Below are 17,870 nucleotides of genomic sequence, written 5' to 3' on the forward strand. Positions count from 1 at the left end.
GTGTGAGGGGACTGGGGCGCTTTCCCTGACCATCTCTCCAGTACTATTACTTACGTTTCAATATTACACTTCCAGAAATTTGATTACTGTCAAGAATCCTGTAATCCCCTGCCTAGGCATTTTCAGATCTTAGACAACATTTCAATTTCTATTGAAAACACATTACAATGATAGTAGCAGCAAAAGTGAAAACTGTTAATTATCTTCTGTGATCCCAGATAGTAAGAAAGTTTCAGTAACATATCAGAGACACATAAAATGTAGTGATACTTTCATTTATTTGCGTATGGGAGACGACTTAAAAGCATGGAAGAACTCTTTCTGCATGTGGCAGAAGGTGGCTTCCCCACAGCTCCTAATTTTGCTTCTACTCAGGTGACTTGGCCTGCAGGGTAGGGCAAGAGGTCAGTTCTCAGAGAAAGGGAGGGAAAGGGGAGACACCTCGAAGGTGTCTGCTAAAGATGCAGTGGAATAATTTCAACTAGATAAGTGTATGTTGAATTTATTGTGCTCTCATTGTCCAATGCAGTGAATATATCCTGGACCTCCTGGAAAGTGGAAGAGAGAAGTTTCTAGTGTTCGCACACCATAAGGTAGTCCTGAGTGCAATTACAAGAGAGCTTGAGAGAAAGGTAAGCTCCCTTCGAAATTCAACACAGGATGCTTCTGTTGTTTGTGTGTCGGCTGCTGAGTTGTTCTGAGCAGGTTGAGGGCAGATCTGAACCAAAGAAGTGAGATGACGTTTCCAGAAACATCGCTGAAGATTTTCCAAAGATTTCTTCTTGCTTGTAGGACCAAACTGGGGTCAAAGTACTTCCCAGCGGTGTCCTTTAACTTCTTCCCTGCTCCCTACAACTGCTCCTGGAGCCTTGCTTTAAGAACAAGGACCCACTGGGAGCTGTGGATCCTTCATGACTCTGTGTAAATAATTACAAGATTGTCAGGAAAGGAGGGAGCAGAAATTCTCTTGTGGGGAAACAAGTATTTATGTGAATACCCTCCTCTCTTCCTCTTGTTCTTCCTTATTACCGTCAAAGTGGCTTTACTAAATCATCCATGGCAACGTGCAGATTTCAGTACAGTGTGTGGCCCTATTACATTGAATGAAAGATATCCAGAAAGATTTCCAAGGATGTTCATTGAAACTAAACACATCAAATTAAGAAACAAAACTTGTGAAGTTATAGCATTTCACATGGAAATGCTGCCCAATCTTCACCAGCTTCTGCATGTAGAATTAAATCAGAACAGCTAAACACATTGTATTTTCACCTCCCTTTTCATTTTTGGTTAAATTTAGGACCATAAATTGCTTTTTTTACTTCCTTCATCTTTATTACATTTTATGTAATGTTTCTTTCTTTCTTTTTTTTTTTTTTAAAGATGTATTTATTTATTTATTTGACAGAGACAGCCAGCGAGAGAGAGGGAACACAAGCAGGGGGAGTGGGAGAGGAAGAAGCAGGCTCCTAGCAGAGGAGCCTGATGTGGGGCTCGATCCCGGAACGCCAGGATCACGCCCTGAGCCGAAGGCAGATGCTTAACAACTGCGCCACCCAGGCGCCCCTCTTTCTTTCTTTTTTTTAAAGAGAGACTGCAAGCAGTGGGGGAGGGGCAGAGGAAGAGAGAGAGAATCTGAGCGTGGAGGCCGAGACAGGGTTCGATCCCATGACCCTGAGGTCATGACCCAAGCCAAAAATCAAGAACTGGTAGCTCAACTGACTGAGCCCCCCCAGGCACCCCTGTAATGTTTCAAACAGAGAGAGGAGTACAGAGAAACATATAGCAGACACTTGTGTGTCCCCCACCCAGATTTAACAAATTAAATGTTTTGCTATATTTATTTCAAACTGTGTATTTTAAGTAATAACATACTTAGGCCCCTCAGCAGCCCTCTGATTCATTCTCCGTCCTCCTCCCTGAATGTAACCAGTGTCCCCAGTCCTTCCCTCCATGTTGTCATACTTTATTCCAAAAGTATGTATTCTTAATATACAGTCTCCTCTTGTATGTATTTTATAACGTACATAAATGGCAGCATAGTGTGAGTATCCTGAAATTTGCCTTTTTGCTCAATGTTATTTTTGAGATTTTTCTGTTGTATTATAACTAAAGCTCATTCACCATAACTGCAGAATTGTATCTCATTGGGTGACTGTAGCACAGTTTATCCATTCTTCTGGTGAGGGACACGGAATTTTATTTACAGTTTTTGCTATCATATGAATACTTTCATATACATGTGTGTACACGCACACACGGACATGCATGTCTATGTACATGGGCATGTCCAGGCATGATCTTGCATAGCCTTTGGATAGGCTTGTCTTCAACTCTACTAGGTATCGTCCGATTTCTCCCCAAGGTGGTAATTCACATTTATAATCGCACCAGCAGCATTTGGAAATTCCTACTGTTCTGCATGCTAACACTTAGTATTATCAGACTTTTTACTTTTGCCAATCTGGTGAAATGAAATCTCAGTTCATTCTTATTTTAATTTGCATTTCCCTGACTACCACTAACAGTTGTGTCCTTTTATATGCTTATTCGTGATTTCAGGCTCTCTTCTGTAAATATTCTGCCTGTTTTTCTGTTAGATGGTTTGTCTTTTTCTTACTGATTTGGAAATACTCTTTATAAATTCCGGATATTTATCAGTTAAAGTTTTTCTTTTCATTTTGTTGAATTTTTATTGAGCAGAGTGTTTCATTTTTACTTTAGTTGTTATAACTGAAATACATTGCAAGTTTATTAGTTTTTCCTATATGGTTTTTAATTTTTATGAATGATTTAAGAAATCTTTCCCTTCTTAGGGTCATAAAGATTTTCTCCTGTGATTTTTTTTTTCCTGAAAATTTTAGAGGCAGTTCATTAATCCACCTGGGCTTGAATTTTGTATATGGTGTGATGCAGGAAGCTAGCCAGTGGAATTAAAAGCTATAATCCCTGGAAAGGAAAAATCAGAGCTGTCACTATATTAAAGAGACTCAAGACAAAATTAATTAGAAAACTATCCGAATGCATAAGAGTTTAGTAGGGTGCCTAGATTCCAAATAAATATACTAAAATAAATTGCCATTTTTATGCACCAGCTATAACTAATTAGTAAATACAATGGGAAAACGATCCTATTCAGAGCAATAAAAGCATATAAAGTACCTACTGGTAACCTCACCAAGAGGGGTAAGCTCACCAATGAGGAATTGGAGAGACTTGGGCCATGCTCCAGTGCAAACACTGTAAAAATACTGGTCCTTCCCAAATGAATTCGTAGGTTTAACTCAATTCGAATAAAAAATTCCAGTTGAGTAGTTTAAGGGAGCTTTATATTATTATGCTAAAGGAGTCTCAAAAAATAAGCAGGAGAGATATCTAAGGCAACTTTGAAAAAGAAGAACAATGTTGATAGACTTGTGCCTCCAGATATTAAAATCTATTATAAAACTCAGCCATGCTGGTCCCAGAACTGGTGATCAGTTGGGTGGAATAGAATGTATACCTCTCTTTAGTATTAATAACTCTTTAGATGAATAGCCCTGTAGTAGAAAAAAACAATGTATAATCAAGGAGTCATCAAAACCTAGGCTTAATTTATTCAACAAATAAAGTTCGGGCAATTGGCTAAGTAATTGGGTGGAATACTTAAATGAAGCTCGACTCCGCTGTTTATTAAATTTCAGACAGATCAGAGCTCATTAAAACCATAAAGCATTAGAAGAAACTGTAGGTGAATGTATAGCTGATCACTGGATAGGGAACGACTTTCTAACCATAAAAACAATGAAAGAAATCACAAAGGAAAAAAAAATTGATTTAAATTACCTAAAACTATGGATCTGTTCTGTCACACATATACACAGTGGCTAGACCATGGGTTTTTTTTTGTACATTTGATACCTTTTCGGAGGGCAGTTTGCCAGTAACTTAATGCACACTCAAATTTTTCCAAGCTCCTCTTCCAGGAATTTATCCTAAGGAAAAAATGAGACCAAAGATTAATGTATAAGATTAGGGATGTTATTATTTATAATATTGAATAATTAGAAACCTAAATGTTTGTCAGTAGGTATACTGTTAAATTAGAGTCTGTTTAGCCAGAAAACATAATAATGTAGATCCATGGTTCTTAACTTCGTGGAGGTCATGGGACCCTTTAAGAACCTGAGATATGAAAAAATTCAACTCCATTTAAAAAATCAGATAAATGAAAATTAACCTATCACCTCAGCAGAGGTTTTAAAAATGTGCAGCCCTCACTATTGATAACAGTGCAGTGAGCTGGACATGCTCATACATTACTTATTGGATAGCAATTTGGCGATAATATCAGGATCCTTAAGTCTCTCCCTTTTGCCAAAGTACTTTGATTTTTAGTATCTAGTCTAAGAAAATAACCAAATGTGGGCAAAGAACCATGAACAGGTTTATTTTAACCCATCCTTTAAAACTTATTTTATTCTAATAGCTTTATAGAGATATAATTGCCATGCAATCAACTGCACCTAGAGCGTCCAGTTTGGTAAGAATCAAGACAGCGAAGGAGCATCTGGGTGGCTCAGGTGGTTATGCGTCTGACTCTTGATCTCAGCTCAGATCTTGATCTCAGATTTGAGAGTTCAAGCCCATAGTGAATGTGTCTGTTGGCCCCAGGAGTTTCCTTGTGCCCTTTGTAATCCCTCCTGTTTCTCCCTGCCCTCTCATCTCCAGGCCAAGCAGATCTGCTTTGCAAGTCTAAATTGATTTGCATTTTTAGGGCTTTATATAAATGTGGAATGATTCAGTGTGTACTCTTTTTTAAATTTGATTTCTCTCAACATATTTTGAGATTCATATCTATTATTGCACATGTCATCAGTACATTCCTTCTTATTGCTGAGTAATATTCTGTTGTATGTGTATACCCTGATTTTTATCCATTCACCTGTTGGTGGATGTTCGCCATCCCATCTTTTTTTAGTGAAAATGAAGAATCCCCCAGGGGTGTCTGGGTGGCTCAGTCAGTTAAGTGTCTGACTCATGGTTTCAGCTCAGGTCATGATCTCAGGGTTGTGAGATCGAGCCCCAAGTCAGGCTCCATGCTCAGCAGGGAGTCTACTTGAGATTCACTCCCTCTGCCCCTCTCCCCACTCATATTCTCTCTCTGTCTCTCAAATAAATAAATTTTTAAAAAACAAAAAGAATCTCCCAAATATGAAGAAATACACAAATGGATAAATTATACTATTACCACATAACGAAATATTATACAGACATTAATAATCATGTTTTAGAAGATTTTAATAGTTTATTTACAATATAATGTTTATTGGAGAAAAGCAGGATATAAAACTTTGTGTTTAAAAGATTTTCATATACATTAAGAGGAGAGCGCCTGGCAAAGATAGATCAGTAATAGGGGTGCCTGGGTGGCTCAGTTGGTGAAGCGTCTGCCTTCAGCTCAGGTCGTGATCCCGGGGTCCTGGGATTGAGCGCCAAGTTGGGCTCCCTGTTCAGCGGGAGCCTGCTTCTCCCTCTCCCTCTGCTTGACACTCTCCCTGCTTGTGCTCTTTCTTTTCATCAGATAAATAAATAAAATCTTTTTAAAAAATAGATCAGTAACAGTCCTGCTATTTGTATTTCCTTTGTAATGTTTGTCTTTATCATTAGAAAAAAATGGATAAATGCCCCTTAAAAGAAGATAAAACTCAGCTGGACATGCAGGGAGCATGCGGCCCAGCAGTCGACTCCTGGGCATTGATCTCAGAGGAGTAAAAACTTGTGTTTACATGGAAACTGCTATACAGATGTTCATGGCAGGTTGATTTGTAGTAGCCCCGAACTGGAGCCGGCCCACATGTCCTTCCAGAGGTGAAGGCCTCACTGTGGTACACGCATACCACCAAACACTACTCAGCAGTAGGAAAGGAAGGAGCTACCACCGCACGCAACGCCCTGGCTAGATCTACAGGGAGTGGTGCTGAGTGAAATGTTGCCCACCATATGACTCCACTGATACAACATTCTTGAAGTGAAAGAGACTTGGGAGTGAGGCAGGGAGCAGGAGGGAGGTGGGTGTGGTTGTGAAAGGGCCACAGAAGGATCCTTGTGGTGTTAGAACTGTTCGGTGTCTCTTCTTTTATTTTTCTTTTCTTTTTTTAAGTGAGCTCGATGCCCAACGTGGGGCTTGATCTCACAACCCTGAGAGCAGCAGTTGTGTGCTCCACCAGCTGAGCCTGCCAGGTGCCCCTTAACTGTTCAGTGTCTTGCCTGTGAAGGCAGATTTGTGAAAACCTACATGAGTGATGACATTGTGTAGGATACACACACGAGTTTAAATACAACAGGACCTTTGAATAAGATCAGCACCTTGTATGCAAGTCAATATCCTGGGTGTGATATAGTTTAACAAAATATTACTACTGGGAGAAACGAGGCCAAATGTGCAAGGAATTTCTGTATTTTTGCTTCAACTAATGGGAATCTACAATTCTCTCAACACAAATTTCAATTTGAAATGAAAAGACAAGCAGCTCCGAAAGCAGCGTCAAGTGAAGACTAGCTGCTCGGGTGGGTCTGAGCCAGAACAGCAGCGCAGCTCCGTCCTCGGAGCCCGGCTGCCGAGCCCCAGGCCCCGTGCAGCCCCTCTCCCTTCCCCTTCTGTCCCTGCAGCAAGTGCCGCACATCCGCATCGACGGCTCCACGTCCTCCGCAGACCGAGAGGACCTGTGCCAGCAGTTCCAGCTGTTCGAGAAGCATGCCGTGGCCGTGCTGTCCATCACCGCGGCCAACATGGGCCTCACCTTCTCCTCGGCTGACCTGGTGGTGTTTGCCGAGCTGTTCTGGAACCCTGGGGTAAGGGACACGGGAGCCTTGAATTCCCCAGGCCTGTGCGTGGCTGGGGGGACGGAAGGAGCGAGTGTCAGTCTGGGCAGACAGGGTCCCGGGAGCTGTTCCCTAGCACCAGTTTTGTCTTCTTCCATCCGTTTCTGTTAGGCCGCAGAAACATGTTTATACTTCCCACGGATCAGTCTTAAGAGAAGCGGAGACTCACACATCTATTGACTTGTTCCTAGAGCTTCACGACAGTCTCCTAAGTAGTCGGATTATCGACGCCGTCTTACCGAAGGGAATACTGAAGTTTTAGAAGGCCAGGAGGAATCTTAGGAGTCATCCCTCTGTGAGGAAATGGGGGCACAGATAGCTCAGGTGCACAGCTGTCCCCGAAGGGGAGCCTGTGGCCACAGCAGGCGTAGCCCAGGCCTCTGGCCTTCCCGTCTGTGCCCCTCGTATTAGCCATCACTGCAAGCTGCTGAGCCCACGTGGCCACAGCAGGCAAGTGCTGTAGGTGTTCCACTGGCCTTATCTCCTGAGTGGAGAGTTGTGACAGCAGGTATGTGGCATTGGCCACACAGGGCACTGCTTCGTGATGTGGACTTCGAGGCTAAAGACATACATAATAGAAACAATGCTCTTGGGCTTTGTTATTTATTATAGGGCTTACCACCATATTAAAGAACCACCCGACCCCTAATCATACATGGCCTCTCCCTTGGCTGCGATATGTTTATTGAGAAGGTCCTGGTTTCTCTCACGGTGAGAAGAATGGAGGTGCGCCGGGCTTCCTCCATTTGCCCCTTCAGCACAGCCTCCTAGCAGAGTCAGCGTGTGCTGTTTGTTCCTCCCGGCACCTAGTGCTGTGCCCACCGCTGGCCGGCTGCAGATTCTAGCTCCCCCCGAACTCTGGTTTGGTTTGGTTTGGTTCTCTCTTGTGTTAGATGGCAGCTTGCTTGCAGGTACAGGCTCTCCCTGCTGACTTGGGTCATGGAGTGAAGTCCTTTGAGGAGGGAGGGTGTGGTGGGCTCAGGGGCAGGGGGCTGCATGCTTCAGGCCTTGGCCTGCATACATCCTGATCCCTGGACCTCACAGGTGCTGCTCCAGGCTGAGGACCGGGTGCACCGAATCGGACAGGCGAGCTCCGTGAGCATCCACTATCTCGTGGCGAGAGGCACAGCTGACGACTACCTCTGGTATGGCTGGCCACGGGGGACGGTGAGCAAGGGTTGACGCCAGGGATGTATTTCCTTCGCTCCCTAACCGCTTCTGCTCTTGCCAGTGTCTTCAGGGACCCATGCAGAAGACCCAGGAGTCATGCCCTCCCACTTCCACCATGAACATGTTGGTCCTCCTTCACACCATTCACTCACGGCTTGCTGGGTGCATGAGGACTAAAGGGATGTGGCTCTTTTCCCACTGGCCTGAGACAAGGGAGGGGGGAGCTGATCGTGATGAAGTGTGGGTGCAGGTTTGCTCGTAAGACACTCCGTCCGGCCGTGAAGGCACACTGAGAGACGGTGGTGTCCCCCTCTGCCCCTTTAGGGCATGTATTGGTACAGTAAGGCTGTCTTATAGTGCTGTAAGTACAGTTCAACCCCGGGGTTCATGTCTGGTACCTAAGCAAAAAAATCCCCACGTGCTCCTTCCAAATCCCATGTATCCCATCCTAAGTTTCTTGATTATCTCATTAGTTTCCACTACTCGTCTGTTTCCAGCCTTATGACGAAGGGGTCTTACATTTGCCATAATGTGTAGGTTGTCGCTACTCCCGCATCTTTGGATTTGTGGGTTCCTTCACTGGGCAGCTCATAACAGCACCAGGTTCAGAATTTTGTTGTAATGAGATATTTATTTCCTCTACATCTTCCAGTAGAAAGAATTTGGAACCTGATTGACTCGAACCCTAAATTGGTTTACAACTGAGAGGAGGCAAATATTTGAGGTTGGGCGTTGGCGCCTTGAGAGCTGCAAAGAAGTGGAAGAGCGTGCCTCGGTCCTGTGAACACAGGAGGGTGATCCCCTTTCACCAGCCCATTGGGTCTGCGCAGCTTGTATTCACCGCAGCTCGTTTTTCCCCAACAGGCCCCTAATTCAAGAGAAGATTAAAGTTCTGGGTGAGGCCGGACTTTCTGAGACCAATTTTTCAGAAATGACAGAAGCTACTAATTACTTCTACGAGGTAACACCTGCAAATGGCTTCTTGCCACTGGGGCGGGTGGAGTTAAGTTGTCTGCTCAGCCCTTGGGTCCGGAGAGAGAAGGTGGGGCTCACGCCTGCGGATTTCACCCAGCCTCATGCAGAAAGGTGGCTTTACAGTAGCTCATCTGGAAACCGAAGTGTCTTCTCTTCATGGAACTTCCCCAGAATCAGAGTCTGAGTGAAACTGGCAAAATCTTCGAGTGACAGGAAGACTAGAGAGTCTGAGGATTTGAGCTTTCATTTACGCTGAGATAGCAGCTAAAGGCTTCCTTCCAAATATAATTATTGAGATAGATAAGACTCAGAGATCATATTTTTATTCTTTTTAAGTTCTTAAGTAATCTCTACACCCAACGTGGGGCTTGAACTCATGACGCCCAGAGCAAGAGTTGCATGCCCCTCCGGCTGAGCCAGGCACCCCCAGAGATTATATTTTTTAATGTAGAGTATAAATTATCCTCATAGATGTAAGCAGTTAATAACCTAATTTTGAAACAACTGTATTTTAAAGCTTTTTAAAAGAACTCTCTAATTCAGTTGAATGATAAATATTTTCACAGAGCCTTGGTTATTTTTTTATTATTATATATTATACTTTATTTTTATTATTATATATTATACTTTATTATATGCCCTTTGAAAAGAAGGAGCCTTATTTTTAAAGGATTCTCAACCTTCTCAGACTCAATAATGAGTTTATTTAGAACTCATTTATTTATACTGCCTTTACCCTCACTCTGAATTAGTTAAGAATTTCTAATACATTTCTAATACAAATGCCGCTTATCAATACTTATTTTTATTAATAATTATATCCATTTTTTTTTAATTAAAATGGGCTGAAAATGTCATCCACTACTAGAAAAAGAAAATGTTGCCTCCTCAGAGGAGATTAAAGCAAAAGCAGTTATGTGTCACTAAGACAGCCTGCCTCCCCAGAGGGGAAGTGAGATACTAATCGGATCTTGGACCTTGCTTCTGTTAATCAGGACTGCTCTGAGTTAGAGCACGGCGTTGCCACCACCATAATCAAATGCAGGTTAATAGTGATTTTACTTGAACAGGCTGCCTTGTGGGGCAGCATTTCCTCAACCTTGCAATTGTTCAGACAGAGGCTGGTGAGGATATTTCTAGAGGAGGACGTGTGGATCATGGGAGGCAGACCTTAATGACCTTTAATATCACTCCTCGTCGGGAAGGCTGGGATCCTGAAAGGCGAGGGCATTTGGGTGCAGGTACACTGGGTAATCTGGAGTTCTCACATGGCTGCTGCTGCAGTCAGGTTTCAGGGGTGTCCCATCACCAATGCGGCCGCGGCAGGGGCAGCGGCAGGGGGAGGGGGGCTTCTCTTAAGGAGCAGTGAGGGAATAGAGACCTGATTATAAAGGGGCTGAAAAGCCAGGGAAGCTACTTCAGCATTGATGAGGTAGACACACTCCAGGATGTGAAGAGAAAATCCTGTCGAAGGACAGCCGAGGGCAGAAATCAGCCCGGCAGAGACCTGCCGGGGATTGAAACAGGGAGAGGCCTGCAGTGGGAAGCACCGGTGAGCCACTGCAAATCCGTGCAGGTACCGAGTGCTGTGGCCCAGGAAAAGAGTGTGTCTATGGAACATTGCAGAGGAAACAGATGGGAGAGGCAAACTTGCTGCCGGTTTGATGTGTGAGACAGGCACTCAGGATGCCCTGGTGATCACAAGCCAGGGAGACGAGGAGAATGTCAGTAGACCATCAGAACTAGGCGTCGGAGAGAATTGCTGGTTTGAGGATGTAGGATTGAGAGGAGAGATGGCTTTGATTTTAAACAGCTTTAGTTTAACGGAACCAGGATGTCAGGGGAGATGTTGAAAGTACACCTGGATTGAAAGACGGTCTGGGTCGGGAATTCATACTTGGGAGAGATCAGTAAAGGGGTGATAGAGAGCCCATCGCGTGCTGTGGTTGTAACTGCTGGGTATGGTTTTAACACTACACCGTGGCCGTCAGTGCACAGAGGCAGCTGGTGGGCCTTTCAATCATTGGCAGATTTCAGATAGTCAGAAACAAGTATGGGAATCTACTTCTCCATGTATCAAGTATGGGTATGTTTTATCAACCACTCCGAAAATTAGGTGTAAGCCGTGGCTGAGCACACGAGTTTGGCAGTTGAACTGCAACTTTAACTAAACCTCGGTAGAGAAGGGCTTTGCAGGAAGTGAGAGCTGGGGAGCTATTTCAATACCGATTTGGAAAGCTAGAAGGAAGAAGACATTTCCAACATCAATTATAGTTTGAGAGCAGGTTCTTTATTGCTCTCACACCCTTTCTTCCCATTTTTACCTTCTTCCTTTACAAGCAGCAGGGAAGAAATGATGTCAGGCAGTACGGCCGCCCTGGTCTGCACGGGCCGTCCTGCGGCACCTGACGCCGTAAAACCAGCAGCCCCCACCTCCATGTCTCTACCCCAGCCCCAGTGGCACCGGGAGAGTCGGTGCTGGAGCCTGCTTTCTAACTTTTTTGTTTTCTTTAATGAAGGACCCAAAGCAGCAGAAGATCTATGACCTCTTCCAGCAGTCCTTTGAGGAAGAGGGAAGCGACATGGAGCTCCTTGAGGCAGCGGAATCCTTTGACCCCGGAAGTGCTTCTGGCGCACCTGGAAGTGATTCCCAGGACCTGGGAGACTCGGTGGATGAAATCACGTCGACGGGCAGCCCCGTAAAGAAAAGGAGATTTGAATTTTTTGATAACTTTGACAGCTTTATGTTTCCCCTATAAGAGGGGCAAAAACCAAGGCATCTAAAAATCATGGAAATAAAATAAGATGCTTTGTTTTTAGAGCTTGTGCTCCTCTTGACGTTACAGCAGTGCTGGCGTCTGTCTCCAGCCCGGCGGGTTACCAGGCCATGGGGCAGCATTTCCTTCCTGGCCTTTCTGTGTGGATCTGCTGGGGTCTTAACCTTAGCTTTTCTGGCTGAGAAATAGAGACAGCAGATTGTAGTAGTGATAATTCATGTTCTTAAAGTAACGAGGTGCTTCCTATGCAACCCCTGAAATCTGGATTTTTAAAATTTACTGTTCCAATAAATATTTATAGAGCACCTGATCTGTGTCAGGCAGCTTTCTAGGGGCTGGCAGTAACTCACCAAGAGAGAAAGCTCGTACCTTTGCAGAAGTTGTAGCACAGGAGAGAGAATCGTTATACATCTACAAAGAAAAGTAATGGTAAGGAGGTAATCGTTTAGAGCAGGAGGTGACAAGCTTTTTCTGTCAGTAGTCTGACAGTAAATATATTTGGCTTTGTGGGCCAGGTTGTCTCTGTCTCAATTCTGCCGCTGTAGGGCGGAAACAATCATAGGTAATCCAGAAAGAAATGATTATGCTCTTTTCCAATAAAACTCTGTTATGGACACTGAAATTTGAATTCATACAATTTTCATGTGTCACGAAGTTTTATTCTTTTGATTTATTTTCAGCCGTTACATACTGTAAAAACCGTGCCTAGTCCACGGGCCGTAGAAAAGCAGGCAGTGGGCACAATTTGGCCTGCAAAGCATAATATGCTAACTCCTAGTCTAGAGCAGCACCGTCCAATAGAAATATAACACAAGCCACACGTGTGAATTTAATGTTTTAAAAGAGTGTTTTAAAAAATAAAGAAGGATCATATTAGTAGTATTTTCTTTAACTCAGGATCTTCAAAATATTGTCAGTTCAACATATAATCACTATTAAAAACTTAGAAACTTTCTATTGTGTTCTCTCTCTCTCTCTTTTTTTTTTTTTCCATGCTAAATCTTCAAAACCCGGTGTGTATTTGATGCTAACAGCACCTCCCAGTTTGGACTAGACCCATGTAAGTGCTTGTTTCAAGTGCACCTGTGGCTGGTGGCTCCTGTGTTGGCCAGCACAGGCTTAGAGAGTGGTGAGGGGTGTGGGGTATATTGTGGGAAGATTATAGGGGATGTCACTGAAGAGACAGACGGAGGCCAGATGATGTGGAGCCCGTAGGTCATGTAAAGAACCGGATTTAATTTTGAACATGAAGCCACTGACTGGTTTTGAACAGCGATATGAGGCAATCTGATTATATTTTTCAAAGATCCCTCCAGGGGCGCCTGGGTGGCTCAGTAGGTTAAGTGGCTAACCCTTGATTTTGGCTCAGGTCGTGATCTCAGAGTCGTGAGATCAAGCCCGTCATCGGGCTACACACCGGGCATGGAGTCTGCTTGAGATTCTCCCTCTCCCTCTGCCCCTCCTGCTGCTCACGCTCTCTCTCTAAAATTAAAAAAAAAAAAATCTTTAAAAAATAAATTAATTAAAAAATGAAAGACCCCTCCAATTTGTGTGTAGAAAATAGATCGGGAAGGATGGTCAGGGGAACAGTTTTGAGAGGAGGCTAGTGAGCTATTGCAGCTGACCACAGGGTGACACTGGGGTGTGGCCCAGCTGAGTGGCAGTGTGAAGGAGGTGGGACGTGCTTGGGTTGGATACGTTGTGATTGCAGAGCTGAACGAATTTGAGATGGACTGACCGAGAGGCATTTGAGAAGGAGAAGTCAACACTTAGACCTAGGATTTGGCCTGAGCAAACTTGTAGTACCATTGACTGAGATTTTTAAAAAAAGCTGAGGAAGGGTAGGTAGGTTGGATGGTGGGGCAAAATCGAGGGTTTGGTTATGGACTTGCTGAGTTTGAGATGGAGACACCCCACCCAGCTCCCCCTTCGCAGAGGAAAGCTTCCTGCCCAGGTTCAGGGAGCTCAACTAGCCTCCGGCTGGCCACAGCTTCCAGCTGGTCTCCGTCCACAGAAAGCCACTTTGTTGGAGTTTATACCCTTCCTGGAGTAGCCTGCATCAATGACTGAACAAGGGGGACACAAGGCTGGGCACTCAGGCCTGAGGCAGGACACCTCTGCTGGGCCCGTATTTGCTTGCAGAGCTGCCCACTCCCCGCTGGGCTGTCTGAGGCTCCAGTTCGCCTCCCTCTGCCTGCCCTACTTCCCCCCTTCCTTCACAGACATCAATCTCTAATAAACACCTTGTGCCCCACACAGTGTGTGTTTCTGGGAAACCCAACCTGTGGCAAGATCCAGGGGGCTAGGTTATGTAGGCTGTAGGATTTGGGTCTCCGGCAGGAGAAGGTCCCAACCAGAGCTGTGAATTCTGCTCCCACCAGATATAAGTGGTGTTTATTGTCATGGGACTGGGTGAGATTGAGCAGGTAAGGTGGCTTTGGGGAAAAAAAGATCTAACCGCAGAGCACACCAACATTTAGGGTTGGGAAGAGAAAAAGAAGACCAAACAGCAAAGAAAAAGAGGAAGAAAACCAAAATGGGTGTCCAGGAGGGGGATATTTAAAAAGTGTTTCAAAAAGGAAGGGGTTGCTGTTTTACCTGGTATTGTCGAAGGACAGCAGGCCAGGGTTAAGGGAAGGTTTCGAGTTAGCGCAGCTTTCCTGGCGGCAGGGCAAGATGTCCAAGTGGCTCCAGCGCGACCGCGTGTGCATTTGTTTGTTAGACTTGGATGGTTTTCACTCTCGGACTGTTTACTAGGTGCCAGGCACCGGGCCAGGCCCGACGCTTGACAGGTATTGACACGGCGAACCCCACCTTGGAGGGAGGTAGTTTGATTTTCACTGGGCAGATGCAGAAGCCGAGCCGAGGCGGTCCCAGCTAGGAAGTGGCAGAGCGAGACCTCCAGCCAGGCCACCCCCTCCGGAGCCCACTGTAGGGTGGGTGCGCACTTCCTACACCAGCAGGCTCGGGGGTGCTTCGGCGGGTCTGTGAGCAGTTGACTGCGTGGCCGCCTTCCCGAGGAGCTCAGCCCTGGCTGTAGACCTGAGCTGGCCTCCCTGCAGGCTCCCAGCTAACTCTGTTCTAACTAGAACAAGACCCTGGAATGCACCATTTTCTTGTGCCTTTCAGTCCCCTTCCCAAGGAGTCTAGACAGCTCCAACGGAAAGAGAGGTCTTTGAGAGCCACCCAGCCCCCTTCACTGCTGCTCTGGGGTGGTCAGGCATACTGACATGTCAGGATGATCCGATCCGGACTGCGGGGCCATGTCCTGTGGGAGGCTTTGGCCTTGGGAAATGACTGGCTGACTTTCTGCCTTCCTCACTCAAACCTGGCGTCTGGTTACCGAGCTTCCTATTAACCACTGTATTGATCTGCTGTGAGCTTCTCTGCAGGGTCAGAGCTCCCCAGGAAATCCAGCCTGAACACCTACGTCTGAGGGGCATGAGTAGCTTCTCCTGTCTTTCTGGAAAGGACTGTGGAGACCAGCAGCTGAGCCTGCTATCCATCGGCGTATCCTGCCAGGAGGAGTCCGCCGTGGTGCCAGGTCTCCATAGATAATAAGGCCTTTGGTTTCCTCTATCACCTCCTGAAACGAGAATGACCCAGTGTTACTTAGAAAAAATCCAGAGTCACAGGGCTGAGAGAGAATGCTTGTCTGGCTGGGCAATCCTCTAGGCCACCTGAAGTCTTAACTACCTTATTAGCCCCAGCTCTCTTTTGTTTTTACATTTTGTTAGCTGTACCAGTTTATTTATAATAGTGACTGTGACTTGTGGGAAGCTTCCAGAGGACAAGTAATGGGTCTGTCTAAAGTTTACTCTAACTTTGTCCCAAACGGCCACTTAAAATATAAATGTTTGTCTAAGAGTAATTAAGAGCAATGACTGCTGTGTCATCAAATAAATTGTCCTAAGTTCCCTCGGGAGTGGGTGCTCTGGAAAACCAACTATATCACTTCAGGTTTGCTGCCCTTGGCGTCCATAACCAATCGGCCATGGACACAGCCATCAGTGTGGATCTGGATAAGGGTACAGTCGATCCTGCACTGGGTGGCCTGTTGGGAGGTGGGCCAGTGGGGACAGGATCTGTACGAAAAGAAATGCTAAAATCCTGCCTCAACGTTGCTCACAAGTCTTTTGCAGGGATTTTTGCAGTCCTAGTGGCTCATTAATGGAAACGACACAGTCACTTCATTAGGGAAAAACCTGTGGCATGAGTTCAGGCCCAGGAAGCCGAAAGATTCTGGATCACAGTTAGATGCTGAGAGAGTTCCAGAAAGGAGCATTTCTTCCTTGCCTACCCACAGCCTCTGTCTCGGCCCTGACATCACAAGGATTGAGGAGCCTAACGAAGCTCTCTTCTGTGAGTCTGTGGACGTTTCCAGAGACTTGCCTGCTGCTCACTCAAAGAAGATTGGGTGCAGCTTTCTCACGAGCTCTGCTGGAGTTTGGTCAAGTTCTTTAATGTACCAGAGAATGAGATCCTAGCGTCTCATTCTTTACTCCTATTAGGAGTTCCTCCTCACTCTAGGGATGTGGTTAGTCTGCAACGGGTACTTGGGAGAATCGGTGCCATTGTTAAAGGAATAAATCTCTGCTTTATTCACCTCGGGGCCAGCCACAAGGTGTCAGATGGACGGCTGCCGTTGGGAGGGTTGGCCCCTGGTCCTTGCAACTTGGTGTGCGTGTTTGAAATCACTGTTCCTCTGGAGTCTTAGTAAATATGGCCTATTGAGCCTCTGTCTGAAGCCTCTAGTTAAACCTCAGTTTCAGCTGCTCTGGAGAAAGACTCGCCATCTCTGAGATGTCCTTGAGGTTCTCCAAAGCAAGTTTTATTTATACCATGAAGCCTGTGTATTCTAAGTTCTACCATCCCAAATGTACCTCCAGAATTTGTTGAGAACCATCCAGCCATTTCTGTGTGATTCAGAAAAGACACTTGGGCTTATTTATAGAGAGTGACTGGCTTTGGGTTTAAGGAAGGATTTCTGCACTAACTCTTTTCCCTTCTTTACTTCACAGTCAGTCCAGACACATACCTGCCACCATCCACTGTGTTTTCTGGAAATGTCAGTTCTAATGAAGAAAATCTGGGCCTATCTCATCCCACTTCCTGTCCCTGCCGTCAGTTGGCCCCTTACAGGGGTTTACGAAAGGCCCCCCAGGCCCACGGGAGCTGGCTCTGCCTACCCTCACCAGGGTCATTATGCCCCAGATGACCCTGGTTAATTTCTGCCTCTAGGGCTGGCATCAGGAAGACTCCTAGAGGGAGCAAGTGATCCTGTAAGCCTTGATGCATCTGTACTGAATTAATCGTGTCTTTTCCTTCTTGGCTTCCCACAAGCCTTTTTCTAGGTCAGAGGGAGAGCTAAGAAACAGAGCTGGAGGTGCTGTCCCCTCGCTGCTGGCTCTTGGGTTTTGCCTTGTCTATGCATTCTTGTCTACTGGAATCTTGATGCTTTTCTTTTTCTTTCCTTTTTTATTCTTTTTTAAGATTTTATTTATTTGAGAGAAAGAGAGGGAGAGTGTGCAAGCACAAGCAGGGGGAGGGGCAGAGGGTGAGGCCGGCTCCCTGCTGAGCACGGAAACCTGGCACCCTGAGCCACGGAACGCAGACGCTTAACCAACTGAGCCACCCAGGCGCCCCGGAACCTTGGTGCTTTCTGAAGCTCTTTGTAGGTGAAATTTAAACCGCAAAAGGGATGAAAAGAAGTCCAACCTTCTCTCCTGCCCTATCCTCTCACTTCTTGCCACGTGTAGGATTACAAGGTTAAAAAAAACAACGGCAAGGAGGCTTAAAGAGAATTTGTTGGAACACTCTGTCATGCTTGCAGTTTTGGTTTTGTTTTTTCCTGTGAGGTCCCAGCGAAGGAAGTGGATTCCTAATTCTAGCAGAAACATCGAGAAGCCTGTGAGTCACAGTGTTTGGGGTATTATGACAGCCAACAGTTATTTGATTTTGCAACACCCTCTGCCCACATCCACCCCACCAACCCATTCATCTGACTTATTGAGTGCCAGGCACTCTTTGTCGTTGTTTTTTAGCTCCCCTTTTCTAGGCTGAAATATCATACATAAAAGAATT

At 45.5% G+C, this 17,870-nt stretch overlaps 1 protein-coding gene across 6 annotated transcripts in view; it reads left to right on the forward strand.

The window, feature by feature from the left end:
• The window catches only part of SMARCAL1 (SWI/SNF related, matrix associated, actin dependent regulator of chromatin, subfamily a like 1), a 56,319-nt gene extending 43,578 nt beyond the window's left edge, over positions 1-12,741 (forward strand). For 3 of the 6 annotated variants that reach the window (XM_026491993.4, XM_026491995.4, XM_026491994.4), the window contains 5 exons: positions 530-632; positions 6,652-6,834; positions 7,909-8,009; positions 8,899-8,995; positions 11,529-12,741. In XM_026491993.4, coding sequence (XP_026347778.1) covers positions 530-632; positions 6,652-6,834; positions 7,909-8,009; positions 8,899-8,995; positions 11,529-11,768 — 724 coding nt within the window. In that variant the 3' untranslated portion in view covers positions 11,769-12,741. Of the gene's footprint in view, positions 1-529; positions 633-6,651; positions 6,835-7,908; positions 8,032-8,898; positions 8,996-11,528 lie in introns of those variants that run through there. The other 3 variants (XM_044381186.3, XM_048214306.2, XM_057304637.1) reach the window with 2 other exon arrangements.
• Positions 12,742-17,870: the final 5,129 nt, after the last annotated feature.

The sequence above is a fragment of the Ursus arctos genome, unplaced genomic scaffold (assembly GCF_023065955.2).
Source record: "Ursus arctos isolate Adak ecotype North America unplaced genomic scaffold, UrsArc2.0 scaffold_1, whole genome shotgun sequence".
In the NCBI taxonomy this organism is placed as follows: domain Eukaryota; kingdom Metazoa; phylum Chordata; class Mammalia; order Carnivora; family Ursidae; genus Ursus; species Ursus arctos.